Here is an 18,453-nt window from a genome sequence, read left to right as displayed (position 1 = left end):
CACTGAGATGAGAAGGGTTTTGGCCGTAGATATCCGTGCTGTATACAGAGGGCTTGACCATAGGCACTGATGCCTTATATTCTAGAAGCATGATATGTGTGATTCAGAGCAATGGTTGAAGGTGTTTTTTAACAGAGATATTACCACTGAGTAATATGCAAAAATTGTATCACACTGTTAACAATTCCAAGATGGCGTAGCAGTCGGACATGTGTTTGTCTTGTCCCATGTAAATAGTCTGTTTTTTCTGGGGGGGGTTTCGTATATATTTTAATGTCACTTTCCATCTACGATCTAAATATACTTTCCTGCAACCCGCCTCACCCAAAGTGGTACGGATCTGCTATTTTTATACTTTATTACTGGAACCTCCATCAGCAGCTAACTAGCTACTAGCTATTAGTCATTGTTAGTCACTGCTAGCGGTCTTCACCTTTAGCTCGGACACCAGTCAGCCTTAGCTCGGTCAATACCTGCCAGTTTTCACAGCGCCATATCAACCCAGAGCATATCGGACTGCTTTTCTCTACCACATCACCGAATTCCTGCCGCAAGCTCTGGACCATTACACTGGATCATCGCAGCTAGCTAGCTGCAACCGAGTGGCTATTGTTGGCTAACGCCTCTGTCCCGAAGCAAGCATCAGTTAGCCTTGAACTAGCCTCGAGCTTGGCCCATCTACCGGCTAGCCAACGAGTATATCGGCTAATTCTTGGGCTACAATACCTCTTTTGCCAGTTGGCCTGGACCCTTTATTGTCGACATGGAGCCCCGCCGATCCATCACGACTCGTCTGCCGACGTAATCGTAATATGTGGTTTCAACAGGCTTTTCTATTGCGATGTTGCCGAAGACCCATCTGCTATCCCCGGCCCGCTAGCTTTCTGAACGCCGTGTCTCCCGCTCGCCTAGCGTAGTAGCGACTACCGAACGGCTCCCTGACTCACCTATTGCTGCTCATTGGACCCTATGATCACTCAGCTACACAGCTGATGCCTGCTGGACTGTTCACTAACAAGGTACATCCTTTTGTTTATATGTGGGACCTCGAACTCAGGTCCTGTGTGTACCTAACTGACCCGCTCTGCCCATTCATCGTCATTTACCCATTGTTGTCTTAGCTCTCCTGATCAACTCCCGTGATTGCTTTATGCCTCTCTCTAATGTCAATATGCCTTGTCTACTGCTGTTTCAGTTAGTTCCTATTGTTTTATTTCAGTGTAAAGCACTGCTTTGCTTTATCTTGGCCAGGTCGAGTTGTAAATGAGAACTTGTTCTCAACTGGCCTACCTGGTTAAATAAAGGTGAAATAAAAAATAAATATGTACTTACTTAAAGGCAACCATCATTCTTCAATGTTTTTTGTAAAATGGTTGACTTTATGATTTTTATTTTACTTGAAATCTAGTGTGTTGAACATGCAGTGTTTTTGTTCAAATATGAACTTTTTCTTATTAAAGGTAATGGTATAACAACTTGTTCTTATTAAAGGTAATGGTATAACAACTCTTTGTGATAGGAGCCATGTTCACACTTTCAACAACATCATTTCTAGAAATCAGCCAAACCTCCATGTAAGGATCAATGCAGTTCATCATTTGGGTTGTACAAATTCCGGAGGCATGGAGAGAGATGGGGGGTGTCTCCCTGTACGCCCTCTCTCACACAGCCATCCCCCGATTCTCTACTGCCCCCCTCACCCCCACCACCCACCCCCTCTCCCAGAAGCAGGATCTCAATTACATGGGTGAGTGGTGCCTTTCTGGTCCAACAAAAGAAAAATCCGGCTGGTTGGGATGGAAACTGGACGGGGGGAGACAGAGTCAGAGAAACCAGTGGGTTGAGAACCCCCCCCCCCCCCCCCCCCCCCCCCCCACACACACACATACACACCCCCACACACACTTGAAGGCTAGATAGAAGCCTACTTCACCCATCCTTTTTTCAAAAACCCAGATGCTTGCCTACTAGACACTAGACACTTCAATCAAGAGATACCAGGGAGTGCACCTTAGACGGTAAGAGCTTGAGAAATGGCAACATTTGTTTAAAAAAAAACTACTCACTTACTTCCATCTATATTCATTGTAAACCACCAACACTGTACATACTTTGCTGTTATGTAACTCATCATGAAAATAATGTTGTGGAGAATTTTTGATTTATTTGACCATATGAGGAGAAAGACAGACATGGAGAGGTTGTTTCGCACGCCATTGAATAGCGTTGGAACACTTGTTGCTTCTGGAGCGGAGTACACGGAGCTTTCAAATAGAGCGTGTCACCACTACTGTTAAAGGAACAACTGTGCAATATGCTACACTTTGCTGTGAGTCCATGGAGTCAGACTATGTGCAGTAGGTTTCAGACACAGGTTAGATACACGGTAAATGGCTCTTATACCTCTGTAGTTACACTAATTACTCAAGTAGCAACAGAAGCAATACCTTAATACAATGTTGTTACTCGAGTAACTACGGTGTAACTACACAGGTTTGAGAAACACGGAGTGTGAAGAGGAACTTAAAGTGTCACCAAATACGAATCAACGGTGACATATTACCGTAGAGTTGAGTGTCTGAACCAGAGGTATTGTAGATTGCGACAGGTTTTCAATAGGAGATGGATGTAGTGGTTTCAGTGATGCTGTGGCGTGAATATGAAATAGCCAGGAGCTGGCCACTGTGTTGCTTCCACTCCGTCTTCAGAGAGCTGAGATTGTCCCGGTGCCAGGGATGTGTTGACTGTGGAGCAAGAAGCAGACGCATGTATAAAGACATTTGTTTTTTTGTTAATTTGGGGTCTAATCCTTTGGATTGTTTGAGAACCTGATGTAATTTGCAGATTATTGGGGTTAATAGTGTGATGATATTGGGATAAAGTGAGTGATAGAAAATTCCATCTCAATTCCAGTCAATTCTGAAAGTAAACCAAATTCCAATTCCAATATTTCCTCATTGAAGAGCATTGATGACAATTGGAATTGGAATTTCAGTGTACTTCCTGAATTGAGAATAGACTGAATTCAAATGTAATTGACCCATAGAGAATGATAGAGGACTCTGTCCCATTTTGGCGTCTGTGTGCGCAGAGTCCTCTATTTATATCTATAAATTAGCCCCAACCTTGAACAGTTATTCCTGTCATTGCTTCCTGCATCCTGTCCCAGACTATGTCAGCAGTGACCGCCCAGCCCCTCCCCTTCGGCCGTCTGGAGAGAGAGAAGCACATCGAGAGGTTCTTCAGAGCCTTCCACAGTCGAACGAGGCTCTCCGCCGATCCCCAGAGTTTGCCTTGCTCCATACCCCACCACGGGCCACCTGACCTGGGCTCAGAGGACCAGCAGCTGGGCCTCGGCCCTGGAGGTCCGGGGGGTCAAGGGGAAAATGGCCACGTGAGGCCCAGGGCTTCTGGAGGGCCAGAGATAGCAGGGGAGCATTGGTTGAATGGTGCGGGTGGACAGGAGGGTCTGGCTCTCCTGGACGCAGTCAGCCAACTACGTATCACAGCTAGGCCAGAGCTGCAAGGTTTGTGCAACTTCATGTGTGACATATACAGTTACATCAGAGGAAAGAATGATTTTCTGCCAACAATTTGCCTATTGATTCTATGAGACACGGTATGATGTGTGTATTAGTGATAGTCCTTCTGACCTGGTCATGTCATGCTGCTGTGTTCCAGGTCCACAATGTGTGTCCCGCAGGACCTACAGCATTGCCACCGGGGACAGCAGTGAGCAGCTCTTCGTGGCTGTAGAAGGTACAACAATAACAGTAACATGCAGCCATTACACTGATAGATCCTGAATGTGTCTGCAGACAGACAGAGCTGTGGCCATAGAATAGAATAGTATTTATAGAATAGAATATAATTTTATTGCCCATCTGGGATGGACATTTTTCTGGTTACCATTTCATTATTGAACTGGGCCCTCTGTGTTACTCCTTCTCAGAGAGTTCCTGTATGTGTCTGCAGTGCTGCGGCCCGGCCCGGTCCTGCTCCCTACAAGGTTTTGACCGCCAGGCCCGCCAGGTCTTCCTGTTTGAAAGACCCCTCAGGGTGGACGCGTGCTGCCTTGGCTGCTGCTTGATGGAAATGAGGGTCTACACCCCCCAACGGCAGCTTTTAGGGAGCGTACGGCAGAGGTATGTCTATCCTGAAATCAACCTCCAACCTCTACCTCTCTCCCAGAATATTTCTCACATTTATCCCTACCCCCACTCACTCCAGAATCAAAACGCGGTGCAACGGACAACGAAAATAGTGTTTGTTAATGTTCAGATAGTCCCTCCATTTCAGACTGTTTCTTCTTTTTGAGGCTTGATGAATACGACCCAGGACTGTAAATAGAATGGGTGGTGCTCCTCTCTCCTCGCTCCCCACTCCCGCCCAGTCTCCAGGGAGGCTAAACTGGGGGGAGTTAGCGCATAGCACAGCTGTCTGGATGGATGGAGCCAGGCTAACCTAGGTTGCTGGTGTCCTGGGTGGGGAGGAATGTGGTTTCATTCCTACTAGGAAAAACAGCTTTGTGTCTGGCGGCTGCGCCTCTTGTTTTCCCTCATTACATCACCGTTTCCACACCACTCAATCAAAATGGTGGCTAATTTAGTGGAAAAATGGAAAAGACTAGGCCTAGTTATTTTTGACCAAATGCCCAACCTCTCTCTATCGTTTCCTCTATTTCTCTCTCTCGCTCTCTCTGAAATGCCCAAACTCTCTCTTGCGTTCCCTCTCTTTCCCTCGCTCTCTCTGAAATGCCCAACCTCTCTCTTGCGTTCCCTCTCTCTTTCCCTCGCTCTCTCTCTGAAATGCTGACCCTCTCTCTCCCAAGTATTTCTCTAGGGTTAGAAGAGGTCTCCTTTGTGTGTTTATTTAGTAGAGCTTGCAGACAAGGCCACCAGAATCACTGTATCCAATTAACAGAGCTCAGAGCAAAGTAGAAGTTTGAATTAGATCTGTGTTGTATCTCTATTCTACAGTATGGAGGGGTCACCCCGGTAGACCTCTTATGACACCAAGTGGACAATGGCCTCAGTGGTGCAATGCAATAGAAAACTGACCAGCTGAAACCTTGATCATCCATCCGACCATGCAACCAATCAACCCACGCTAGGAAATACAAAAAAACAAGAACAATCACCACCCAGGATTGGTCTCTTATCAGCGTCTGTGAGTGGGTGCAGGAGGGGTTGTGTGTTCACCAGTTGTACCTGTTAACAGATGGAGTATGTTCACCCCTCTCCTGGAAGTGTGTGATTCCGATGGAACCGCCACTGTAAGAATCCAGGGATCGTGCTGCCCCTACCGATGCCTCTCTAACCAAGAATTCCAGGTCATTATCATTTCAGGCCATTACCAGCCATTATCTGATTGACTTTGATTGGTCGGATATTTGGTTGATTATCATATTATTTAATTCATTTTCGAATAATTATTTCAGTAGATAATTTATGCCACATGGAAATATCTGTTTCACCACTTCCATTCTACTGTATGCATTTTTATCTCTTTGTCAAACATCAGGTGGTCTCAGCCATCGGTGAGAAAATTGGCTCCATATGGAAGAAATGGCCTGGGTTTAACGAAGAATGCAACATGGATCATGAATACTTTGGGTTAGAGGGTGAGCTTTCCTTCGTTTACACCCGAAGCCATATAGCTAAACCTTGGCTTAATAGCTTTACCTTCAAAACAAATAGAAGTATCTACTGTTCGAGAATAGTGCAACCCCCCCCCCCCCCCCTCCTAAAACCTCTTAATCCTGCAGTTCCACAGGATATGACATCACAGACCAAACTTCTTCTGCTGGCGGCCACGTTCCTACTGGTAAGCATGAAGAAAAACTCTCCCACAAAAAACTCCCCAGATAAAATACAACGTACAAACTCCCCAGAATCAATGAATACAACGTGAACCTGACCTGGGGACGCAAACTCTGTACTAGAGGTCTACCGATTAATCGGAATGGCCGATTAATTAGGAACGATTTCAAGTTTTCATAACAATCGGTAATTCTGGACGCCGATTTTGCCTATTTTTGTAAAAATGTTTACACCATTATTTAACTAGGCAAGTCAGTTAAGAACACATTCTTATTTTCAATGACGGCCTAGGAACGGTGGGTTAACTGCCTTGTTCAGGGGCAGAGCGACAGATTTTTACCTTGTCAGCTCAGGGATTCAATCATGCAACTTTATGGTTAACTAGTTCAACGCTCTAACCACCTGATTACATTGCACTCCACGAGGAGCCCGCCTGTTACGCGAATGCAGTAAGAAGCCAAGGTAAGTTGCTAGCTAGCATTAAACTTATCTTATAAAAAACAATCAATCAATCAATCATAATCACTAGTTAACTACACATGGTTGATGATATTACTAGTTTATCTAGCGTGTCCTGCGTTGCATATAATCGATGCAGTGCGCATTAGCGAAAAAGGACTGTTGTTGCTCCAACGTGTACCTAACCATAAACATCAATGCCTTTCTTAAAATCAATACACAGAAGTATATATTTTTAAACCTGCATATTTAGCTAAAAGAAATCCAGGTTAGCAGACAATATTAACCAGGTGAAATTGTGTCACTTCTCATGTGTTCATTACACGCAGAGTCAGGGGATATGCAACAGTTTGGGCCGCCTGGCTCATTGCAAACTAATTTGCCAGAATTTTACGTAATTATGACATAACATTGAAGGTTGTGCAATGTAACAGGAATATTTACACTTATGGATGCCACCCGTTAGATAAAATACGGAACGGTTCCGTATTTCACTGAAAGAATAAACGTTTTGTTTTCGAGATGATAGTTTCCGGATTCTACCATATTAATGACCTAAGGCTCGTATTTCTGTGTGTTATTATGTTATAATTAAGTCTATGATTTGATAGAGCAGTCTGACTGAGCGATGGTAGGCACCAGCAGGCTCGTAAGCATTCATTCAAACAGCACTTTTGTGCGTTTTGCCAGCAGCTCTTCGCAATGCTTCAAGCATTAGGCTGGTGTAACCGATGTGAAATGGCTAGCTAGTTAGCGAGGTGTGCGCTAATAGCATTTCAAACGTCACTCGCTCTGAGACTTGGAGTAGTTGTTCCCCTTGCTCTGCATGGGTAACGTTGCTTCGAGGGTGGCTGTTGTCGATGTGTTACTGGTTCGAGCCCAGGTAGCGGCGAGGAGAGGGATGGAAGCTATACTGTTACAATGGCAATACTAAAGTGCCTATAAGAACATCCAATATTCAAAGGTATATGAAATACAAATGGTATAGAGAGAAATAGTCCTATAATAACTACAACCTAAAACTTTTTACCTGGGAATATTGAAGACTCATGTTAAAAGGAACCACCAGCTTTCATATGTTCTCATGTTCTGAGCAAGGAACTTAAACTGTTAGCTTTCTTACATGGCACATATTTCACTTTTACTTTCTTCTCCAACACTTTGTTTTAGCATTATTTAAACCAAATTGAACATGTTTCATTATTTATTTGAGGCTAAATTGATTTTATTGATGTAGTATATTAAGTTAAAATAAGTGTTCATTCAGTATTGTTGTAATTGTCATTATTACAAATACATTTTAAAAATCGGCCGATTAATCGGTATCGGCTTTTTTTGGTCTTCCAATAATCGGTATTGGTATCAGTGTTGAAAAATCATAATCGGTCGACCTCTACTCTGTACTCCCTACATTGACCATGCCATCTCTCTCTCTCTCATTCTCTCCCTCTCTCTTTAGAATTATATGTTCTTTGAGATGAGCTGAACTGGCACCAGACAATCAGAGATGAGAAAATGTAGATAATCAAAAGTGGACCATGAGAACTGCAGAGGTCAAATGACCATCGGCGAGTTTCACAGCTTCGCCCGATGCCACGCCGCAGCATCATCAGAGATAGAACACATGGACAGTTGTTTGGGGGAGGGGTGCAAATGTTAGCGACACCAAAGATGTACTAGTCTGCATGGCATGACCTCCTTTCCTTTATTTAGTTCTCATTTAGTTGTCCTAGTAGAAGAGATACATCCAATTAAACTTAATAGATACCTTGCATTGGCTTATGCTCCCATCACAACAATTTGACTGACTGACAATCAGTTCATACTATCTTTGTTTGGAAAGATACATGTTTTCCTCATCATACATATGCCACCGGTGACATCACAGAATAGAACACTGAAGCCATTGGTTAGCAGCAGATGCATAATCAACATTTATTGCTATAATCCATCAGGTGTATATCCATCAGACAGTACTTTCCTCGTTTTGACAAGACACCCTTTTTCCAGCACCACCCACCCAATCCTAGGCAGTATACCATCAGGAGGGAGAAGATAGAAGGAGCCACAAGCTATGGCCTGGGACCAGTTTCTGTTCTGTAGCACTAAATGGTGAGGGGGTCAGATGAGCTGATTCCAGGTCAGTGTTCAGGGACTCCTTCTACCCGGGGGAAATATCACAGCAGGGCCACCATTCTAGCCTGGTCCCAGATCTGTTTGTGATTTTGACTAACTCCATGATCATTGTCAAGCCAAACTGTTTTGCATGACAATTCCAAAAGGAGTTGGCAAGAGAGCAGAAACAGACTGACACCCAGGCTACCACCATTCCACACTGGAGAGATTATGTTGTCACAGATAACATTGTTACAACATTATTACATTGTTGTTAAAGTTGTAATGTTATGTCCATCTTCACTGTGGGATCTTGAAAGGCATTTTGAATGTTTAATCTGGGTTGGGTCCGTCTCGAGGCCAGGCACAGTGATATAGGCAGCTAGGCAGTCCATTCTAAAGAGGCCGTTTCACGTTACCCGCAGTCCCCCTTTAGGATGGTTCCCATCCTTTGGGTTGAAAACTTCCTGGTCAAAGGTAAAGAATCCTGTTCTCGATTCTCGTTAAGTAAATAGATTTCTCAAAAGGACATATCTTTTTCTAGAAATATATTTTTTGCACGCAATAATATTTCTAGTTTAAATGACTAGAGGCATTGTAGTTAAAATACTGCACTATAATAAAATAACTTCCACCTGCAACCCTGTTTAGTTTCAGAGTTTAAAAAAAACAGATACATTTTCTCTGCTGTACATTTAAAACTCTACCAGAGGGAACTGTGATTGTGCTACACAATGATGAATATTCTGTATCTACCTATTTATGGGAAGGGTTTGGTTTAATATTCTGTTAGAAGAAGATTCCGTCCACAGTCATTGGCCAAAGTCTCCCTCTGTTGGCAGATCAGGGACAGTGTAGCTCGAAAAAAATACACCCACTGAGGTTTCATTCATCTCTGACTGGCAGGCAGATAAAAAAAATATTTTTTCTTATTTGCTCCAACCAACCGACAACCGGCTTGGTTCCGTGTTCCGTACAGTGGATTTTCTTTTTCAGTTAAGTTCAAATGGGTTCCATGAGCCATAGAAAGGAAGGAATGCTCTTTTGCCACTGTCCCTCCCTCTCTTTATCTCTCTCTCTCTATCTCTCCCTCGCTGTCGCCATGTAAAACAGTACTGATCCTTAAAAAGGTATTATTCCTCCGGATTTCATCCAAAAGACACTACACACAAATCTAGAGATATGAGAGAGATACAAACATAAACAGAGACAGTTAGGTTATTGAAACACTCAGTTCCTATAATTGACTACTAGCGTACTAATACAGTAGTACTACTAATAGTACTGATCATGACTAGTGTCATGATTTCCATGCACAGAGACACAACAGAAGTAAGAACATGAGGCAAGCCAGTGTGTGCATGTAGGAATATGAATTAAGACATAGCAGCTCCTACCCTTGGCAGAAACTCACAGCTTTGGAGACTAGCGACCACCAACAGCGTTCACCAGACCATGGAAGTCCTCCCAGGCCCTGAGAACAGACAGAACCCCCCGCCAGGTATCACAGACTGTGTTAGCCTACTGAGCTAAAGCCTAGTAGCTCAGGCATTAGCTCTGTGTTTGTGTGTGTGTGTGTATTTACTTGATGCTGTCGGTGTGTGTCTTGTACTCCATAATGGTGTTGGGGGGTAGGTTGAGGACCCTACGTAGAGTGTCTCTGATCCGGGTAATGGTGGCCTGGTCACTGGCTGTCTTGTTCCAGATGGAAATTATGTCCTCCTGGAGGAAAGACATGAGGGAAGCATGGTGTTGGCAACAATAGACACTGGAACAGTGAATGTGTGTGTTTGCACGTCTGGCTCGATGTATGTGTGTACCTGGAAGCGTACAGACACCACAGCGCCACAGATCTCCTCCCCCACCATAAACTGTTCCCCCAGCATGGCCAGAATCAGATTCTCCCAGCAACGAGACGCCAGGCCCTTCCTCAGCCGGATGATCCACTTCCCACCTAGCTTATTAGCATCGTCCTAGAGAGACACAGAGAGAAGATAGACATGGGCATTAGGCAGGAAACAAATATGTCATGTTCATTAGGGCACACCAAAACAAAACATTCTGCAATTGAAAAGGAAAATGAGCATTCCTTATTAGTTTAGGCAGTCCCTTCCTGATCCCGTCTGTTTTCTTCTATTTGCTTCCTAATGAATACAACCCTGGTACTGGTATAACAGTATAAACAGGTGAAGACAGTGATCTAAGGTCAGCTTGAGTGAGCTCATAAAGGTAAGGATAGATCAAAAGAATACAGGAAGCGAGACATCCCACTCCCCCAATTAAAAGAAAATGAACTAAGTAGACAAGACCCAGCTGCTATCGCATTGGTGTCTATGGTAGAGCCACCCACTTAAGTAGACAGAAATGTTCAATGGTAAACGGCCTGAGTGAACTATCTCCATTTATCCACCATCTTTGCTACCCACCTCCCACATGGGTTTAATCCCTTCCTTGAAAAGGTGGAAGTCGCTGTGGCCCGTCAGGTCGCCCGGACGGATCATGTGACTGTAGAAACGCCAGAACTGCTCCACCTGGTGGACCGGAGGACAGATTTAGTCTAGAACCCTAGATCCATACTAAACTAGATCAGCTCAGTCTAGAAACTGCAATGGTGAAAGGCAAAGAACAATGGTTCCCAATAGGAACTGACCGAGGCGAAGCTGCCGATCTGTTTGATGTTGGATTCGTAACTCTGGGTGCTGGCAGGCCGGCCGGGGGTGCGTCTGGAGTACCAGAAGGAGTAGTTATACTGGAGGGGGTGCTCCCCTACCCCTGGAATTGCAATCTGAACAACAGAACAGAGAAGAGACAAGATACAGTCATTTAGCAGGCACTTTTATCCTAAAGTAACTTATCCTTTATTTAATTAGGCAAATCAGTTAAGAACAAATTCTTATTTACAATGAAGGCCTACCACGACCAAACCTGGACAATTGTGCACCGCTCTATGGGACTCCGAATCACGGCCGGATGTGGTACAGCCTGGATTCGAACCAGGGACTGTAGAGCCACCTCTTGCACTGAGATGCAGAACCTTAGACCACTGCGCCACTTATTCACACTTACAGTGCCTTCAGAAAGTATTCACCCCTTGACTTCTTCCATATTTTGTTGTGTTAGAGCCTGAATTTATTAAATATATTTATATATATCACTGACCTACAAACAATATCTCCTTATTGTCAAAGTGGAATTATCTTTTTCGAAAAGTTTGTTAATTAATAAAAAATGAAAAGCTGATATGTCCTGAGTCAATAAATATTAAACCCCTTTGTTATGGCAAGCCAAAATAAGTAAAAATGTCCTTAACAAGTCACGGAATAAGTTGCATGGATTCACTCTGTGTGCAATAATATCGTTTAACATTCTTTTTTATGACTACCTCATCTCTGTACCCCACACATACAGATAATTGTCAGGTCCCTGAATTTCAAATACAGATTCAACCACAAAGACCAGGGAGGCTTTCCATTGCCTCGCAAAGAAGGGCACCTATTGGTAGATGGGGAAAAAAATGGAACAGACATGGAATATCCCTTGCACATGGCGAAGTTATTAATTACACTTTGGATGGTGTATCAGTACACCCAGTCGCTAAAAAGATACAGGCGTCCTTCCTAACTCAGTTGCTGGAGAGGAAGGAAACTGCTCAGGGATTTCACCATGAGGCCAATGGTGACTTTAAAACAGTTACAGAGTTTAATGGCTGTGAAATGAGAAAGCTGAGACTGGATCAACAACATTGTAGTTACTCCACAATACTAACCCAATTGGCAGAGTGAAAAGAAGGAAGCCTGTACAGAATACACATATTCCAAAACATGCATCTTGTTTGAAACAAGGCACTAAAGGAATCCTGCAAAAACATGGGGCAAATTCAATACAACACATTACTGAGTACCACTCTCCATATTTTCAAGCATAATGGTGGCTGCATCATGTTATGGGTATGTTTGGAGTAAAAAAATGAATGGAATGGAGCTAAGCACAGGCAAAATCCTAGAGTAAAACCTTGTTCTGTCTGCTTTCCACCAGACACAGAGAGATGAATTCATCTTTCAGCAGGAAAATAACCTAAAACACAAGGCCAAATCTTCACTGGAGTTGCTTACCAAGAAGACAGTGAATGTTTCTGAATGGCCGAGTTACAGTTTTGACTTAAATCAACTTGAAAATCTTTGGCAAGACCAGAAAATTGTTGTCTAGCAATGATCAAGAACCAATTTAACAGAGCTTGAAGAATTTTGAAAAGAATAAAGGGCAAATGTTGCACAATCCAGGTGTGGAATGCTCTTATAGACTTACCCAGAAAGACTCCCAACTGTATTCACTGCCAAAGGTGCTTCTACAAAGTACTGACTCAAGGGTGTGAATACTTATGTAAATATTTATGTAGTTATTTTCAATAAATTAGCAAAAATGTATAAAAACATGTTTTCACTTTATCATTATGGGGTATTGTGTGCAGATGGGTGAGATAAAAAAAAATCTTGAATAGATTTGGAATTCAGGCTGTAACACAACAAAATGTGGAATAAGTCAAGAGGTATGAATACTTTCTGAAGTCATGGTAACTCCTTTATTCAGTACACCATATGAGGCAGGAATTGTACTCATAAAGCTTAAAGTTCAGATATCAACATTGTGCTCCAAACAGGGCCGGGTTACCGAAAGGACATGTGCCCTGGGGCCCACAACCTCCAGGGTCATAAGCAATGGCAAAATGTGTTGAATTGCAGGAAATTTGCTTCAAAACTGTAACATTTTGGTTAGCTTTAGCTACCAGCAGATTCATGTAGGGTAGTAACGTTATGAGTTGGGATTAGGGTTCATTGTTAAACTAGCTAGCTAGCTATCTACATGTCTAAACAAAAGACTCCACTATGGAAGTACTGTCGACTAACCCCATTCCGTACAAATTTGCGCAACCGTGGCATTCAAACGAGGCTGCAATGAAAACTATTGGGAATGTAGCGACTGTGTTGGCTTCAAAATCTGGGGTGTGAACTACGTTTATATTCAAGCGTTGATTGACATGGTAATGGCCCAATAGTATTGGAGAAAAGTTGAAAAAACGGACCCCTCCAACACTACGTTAAATGTTGACGTGTCATGACGTAACGTACAGCACGCATAAACCAACTCATTCTGTGTCGTACAGCTCTCCAACAGGTGTGTAGCGCTTCTCACGCAGTTTAAAATTAAGAAAGGAACAGGGACAGGGTAATGAGGGATCACTAGTCAATTGTACAACTGAATGCTTTCCTTTTTTGCATCATTACCGCAAGCCATCATGACTCTCAAAAGCCGCAACAGCCGCTGTTTACTTCTGAAGATAACTTTAGCGCAGCCCTAAAAACCTGATTCAAATTCGAAACAAACCCTCAAATAGGTATGCAATGACACATTATATAAACTCCTTATAGTGTTTTATTTACATATTAGAGGTGATAAATTGGACAGATCGGGTGAAAAAAGCTGTTTCCCCACACGGCTTATCTCCCCCTTTCCCTATCACGCAGTAGGTTTCACTTCCCCACCCGTCATTTTTTGGGGCGCTAAAATAAGGTCAATTGTACATTACAGCGCTATGTACAGAAGTGCATTAGCTTACAGTAACCATTTCATTGTACCGTTTACACCTACTGTATCCTGTGCATGTTACAAATAAACTTTGATTTTATTTGATATAATGTGTGTTCCAGAGACGGTAATGTGAAGAACAACATGACCTACACCAAAGTCAAATTAGGGTATAACGTTAGGCCAACGAGACAGTGACCATGTTCTAAAATTCTCCGGTAGAATGCCATGCTTATATTTCGTCACACTCACAACCTTAAGCTATTTTCTTTCTGTCACTCGCCATTAACTTGTAAATAATGATCTTGTTGAGAGTTTATTTTCCTGTAATAACGAATACAAATTAGCTAAAGCTAAGATGTTGTCAGCTATATGATGTGGTTAATGTTAGCTAGCTAACAAGCTAGAAACTAAACATTGTTTATAAAGTTGCTTTTAGTTGCCTGGTTTGCTAGATATTTGCTAGACATATACTACATTTATTTTTAAACTAATGAGTTTATTGGTGTTAAAATACACCAGTTAAGTATTTTGGACCATCGTGCAGCCTGTCATTTTTTGTATTTATACTTTTTCATAACGACAAGTTTGATCTCGGACGACAATAGAACATTCATGATGTCACTGTGACAACTGTCTACAGACATGACGATAGAAGTAGTATAAACCTGCCTTAAATCTTGAAATCTTTGGTTGTTTAGTACAGTACCATACTCACTCTGTATAGCACATGGCCTCACGTGATTCCTTAAAGAGATGGGTGGGGTTAAGGCTTAAGAGGGTGTGAACGATGCTAAATGGGTGTAGACATTAGAAGAGCTCTCCAGTAGGTGTACCAAAACATTTTCTCAAATGTACCAAGAGACATTTTCTCAAAAGTGGGGTTTAAGCTTTATCAACTTTCAAAGCAGAATTACTTTCCATTGTTCCTCGACTGTAGTGTATGATATACAATTGTTTTGCTCTGAGTCTCTTCTTTTATCCAATGTTAAATACACCATTTCAATTTTTGCTACATAAGACTGAATCGAGCCGGTCGGTCACATATATATATTTTATTTTTGGGGTTGTGGGGTGGTGCCCCGTGGCCCCAAATGCAGTAGTCCGGCCTTGGCTCTAACAAACTGAGCCATCACATCTATAATGTATCTCATTTAGAAAGCATAACAAACAATACATACTGTAGCATTATATTTGGGCGACACACACACCTTCTTCTTGGCAGTGTTCTGATCATCGTCCTCATCATTGTCATTTTTTTCCTTCTCACAGTCTTTCTGTGAGCCTTGATCCTGGTCGTGGTCCCCACTGTCATCATCTTTCAGACTGAACACACAGAATCAAAATCAGGATTGCCTTTATTTGCCAGGTGCAGTTATATATACCAGGAATTTGACCTTGTGAGATAATAAACTGAATGCAGACAAAACATATGGAGGATAAACAGTACACAGACAGAATATATAGAGGATAAACAGCATAGATAGAATATATCGAGGAGAGGAAAGGGAAAGGGGATATCTAGTCAGTGAGGAGAATAAGACCATAAGATACTGTACAGAAGAACCTTATCTAAAATACAATGAGGCACCATGACAAGACTAATCCATCCATCCACACAAATTCTGTACTCATACACATAAGCAAAGTATGATATTGAACTGTAATTACTTACAACAATGAAGGTCCTTGTTGAGTACACACTTTGAATAGTCTTATCTAACTAGGTTATTGTAAAATATTAGTATTAGTAAAGTGTTGGTCCCATGTTTCATGAGCTGAAATAAAAGACCCCAGACATTTTCCATACACATAAAAAGCTTATTTCTCGATAATGTTTGTTTACAAATTTGTTTACATCCCTGTTAGTGAGCATTTCTCCTTTGCCAAGATAATCCATCCACTTAACAGGTGTGGCAGATCAAGAAGCTGATTAAACAGCATGATAATTACACAGATGCACCTTGTGCTGGGGGACAATAAAAGGCCACTCTAAAATGTGCAGTTTTGTCACGCAATACAATGCCACAGATGTCTCAAGTTTTGAGGGAGCGTACAATTGGCATGCTGTCTGCAGGAATGTCCACCAGAGCTGTTGCCAGAGAATTTAAGGTAAATTACTCTACGATAAGCCACCTCCAACGTCGTTGTAGAAAATGTTGCAGTACGTCAAACCGGCCTCACAACTGCTAACCACGCCAGCCCAGGACCTCCACATCCGGCTTCTTCAACTGCGAGCCACCCGGACAGCTGATGAAACTGTGGGTTTGCACAACTGAAAAATGTCTGTCAGAAACCATCTCAGGGAAGCTCATCTGAGTGCTCATCGTCCTCACCAGGGTCTTGACCTGACTGCAGTTCGGCATCATAACCGACTTCAGTGGGGAAATGCTCACCTTTGATGGCCACTTGCATGCTGGAGAAGTGTGCTCTTCGGTGTCAACTTTACCAGGCAGATGACAGACATCATGTACTGTATGGTGTCGTGTGGGCGAGCGGTTTAATGATGTCAACGTGTGCCCCATGGTGGAGGTGTGGTTATGCTATGAATAGGCTTAAGCTACGTACAACGAACACAATTGCATTTTATCGATGGCAATTTGAATGCATAGATCCTGAGGCCCATTGTCGTGCCGTTCATCTGCCGCCATCACCTCATGTCGCAAGGATCTGTACACAATTCCTAGAAGCTGAAAATGTCCCAGTCTGTCTACGGCCTGCATACTCACCTGACATGTCACCCATTGAGCATGTTTGGGGTGCTCTGGATCAACGTGTACAACAGCGTGTTCCAATTCAAGACAACATTCAGCAACTTCTAACAGTCATTGAAAAGGAGCGGGACAACATTCTACAGGCCACAATCAATAGCCTTATCAACTCTATGCGAAGGAGAGGTGTAGCGCTGCATGAGGCAAATGGTGGTCACACCAGATACTGACTGATTTTCTGATCCACACTCCTACATTTTTTTAAAGGTATCTGTGACCAACATATGCATATCTGTATTCCCAAATCCATAGACTAGGGCCCAATGAATTTATTTAAATTGACTGATTTCCTTATATCAACTGTAACTCAGTAAAAACTTTGAAATTGTTGCATGTTGCATTTATATTTTTGTTCAGTGTACATGTACTATGTTATTACATTGTAATAATCACTATATAAATGTGAATACTATGGTGGGTCACAGTTGTCAGCTGAAAGTGATTGGCTTTTCATTGCTTGGATCAACGTGTATAGTAACAGGGTCTTGTTAACATCTCTCACTAGCAATGTGGTCGAATGTGCAGTGTTGACAGTTATAAGCATGCACTCACCAGTGCAACATTGTAGCCTCGCCAGTGGCCACTTTAGTGGTTCCAATATACACATAACACACGGTTGCTTGTCGCTGTCAACGTTTCCATGCGGAATAGCGTATTAATATTTGCTAAATAAAAACCTTTCCCCACCTGTCTCTCCTAAAATAACTAAATGTGATCAGGGGCATGGGGGATAGTTTTAGCCGACTCTGCGCGCACCTGCCCCTGACTTTCAACCACTTGCAAGCCGAGGATTCAGCCACGGCCCGCGGGGCTCGACGCTAAAAGGGCTATCGCAAGAAGGGTCAAGCATTCCCTATTAAACGATTGATTCGTTGTCACCATGAATATTGTTATGTGAAATGCGTAACTACGATGAGACATGACAAGCACTCGCGTGTCCCCCAGTCCCTGCAAGGCATGCAGACCAGACCGGACACACCTCTTTTTCTCCAAGCAACCCACGAGCAAGGCATAGGCCTAATTGCTCAACGAATTTGCATTCACAGCGGGGCGCCCATTGTCCACCAAATATTCAAAATAGCATTGATTACTCACGCATCAAATTTGTTGTTCATTATTCTCTAGGTGGGGTGGGAGTCTTCAGTCCGACCACAGCTCCCTGAATTCCGCAGGAACGGCGGCGCGCACGACCGAAGCGGGGGACGCGCGCGTAGCCTACAGTATCGTGCGATGTTGACGTGCCCCAGAGCGCATATTGCTTACAGATTAATGAGTAGATAGGCCTACAGTAGCAGAATACAGTTTGTGTGTTGCAGAAAAAGTACTGTCCCTCATCCGTGGACACTAGAGTATACGGAGTAGTTATTGTGATCCTCAAGACATGTTGTGTGTAAAGAATTGTGTGGTATTTTGATATGGTCCAAAAATCATCATTAGATAACACAAAATAGTTCAATCATGATGGTCACAGCTGAAGTGTGGTTTGCAGGAAACAACTTTATTGTAGTAACATCAGCACCTGCACCTTCTGTATAATTAAACACACAAACACACTGAAAACAAAAGTACAATAACACAGTAATACTCTTAGATAATGAAACCATTGTCATCAGTCAACAGTTGGAGTGGCAGTGGTACCCAAGTTACCCCACCAGCAACACACAAACACAAACAAACACACACCCACCCTGCCTTTTCAGCCA

The 18,453-nt window shown here is 42.8% G+C and overlaps 2 protein-coding genes across 4 annotated transcripts; one reads left to right on the top strand and one right to left on the bottom strand.

Moving 5' to 3' along the window:
- Nucleotides 1-1,896: 1,896 nt before the first annotated feature.
- On the top strand, nt 1,897-9,037 carry LOC129824421 (phospholipid scramblase family member 5). The gene is made up of 8 exons (XM_055884063.1): nt 1,897-2,018; nt 3,170-3,527; nt 3,682-3,759; nt 3,953-4,145; nt 5,221-5,332; nt 5,524-5,623; nt 5,768-5,826; nt 7,741-9,037. The coding sequence occupies exons 2-8, from the start codon at nt 3,173-3,175 to the stop codon at nt 7,765-7,767; spliced, it is 924 nt and encodes a 307-aa protein (XP_055740038.1). The 5' UTR covers nt 1,897-2,018; nt 3,170-3,172; the 3' UTR covers nt 7,768-9,037.
- eif4e2 (eukaryotic translation initiation factor 4E family member 2) lies at nt 8,192-17,954 on the bottom strand. 3 transcript variants are annotated; one of them, XM_055884064.1, is made up of 8 exons: nt 17,846-17,954; nt 15,161-15,305; nt 11,047-11,181; nt 10,823-10,927; nt 10,217-10,369; nt 9,982-10,118; nt 9,794-9,870; nt 8,192-9,570 (listed from the first exon to the last, which is right to left on the bottom strand). In XM_055884064.1, exons 1-7 carry the CDS (start codon nt 17,863-17,865, stop codon nt 9,822-9,824), a joined length of 744 nt encoding a protein of 247 aa, XP_055740039.1. In that variant the 5' UTR covers nt 17,866-17,954; the 3' UTR covers nt 8,192-9,570; nt 9,794-9,821. The 3 variants fall into 3 exon arrangements, with proteins under 3 accessions (XP_055740039.1, XP_055740040.1, XP_055740042.1); XM_055884065.1 differs by having other exon boundaries at nt 9,811-9,870; XM_055884067.1 differs by having other exon boundaries at nt 15,191-15,305.
- Nucleotides 17,955-18,453: the final 499 nt, after the last annotated feature.

Source organism: Salvelinus fontinalis, chromosome 26 (assembly GCF_029448725.1).
Source record: "Salvelinus fontinalis isolate EN_2023a chromosome 26, ASM2944872v1, whole genome shotgun sequence".
NCBI classification, from domain to species: Eukaryota; Metazoa; Chordata; class Actinopteri; order Salmoniformes; family Salmonidae; genus Salvelinus; species Salvelinus fontinalis.
Note: the sequence above shows the minus strand (reverse complement) of the source record. Positions and strands in the feature narration are given on the sequence as shown.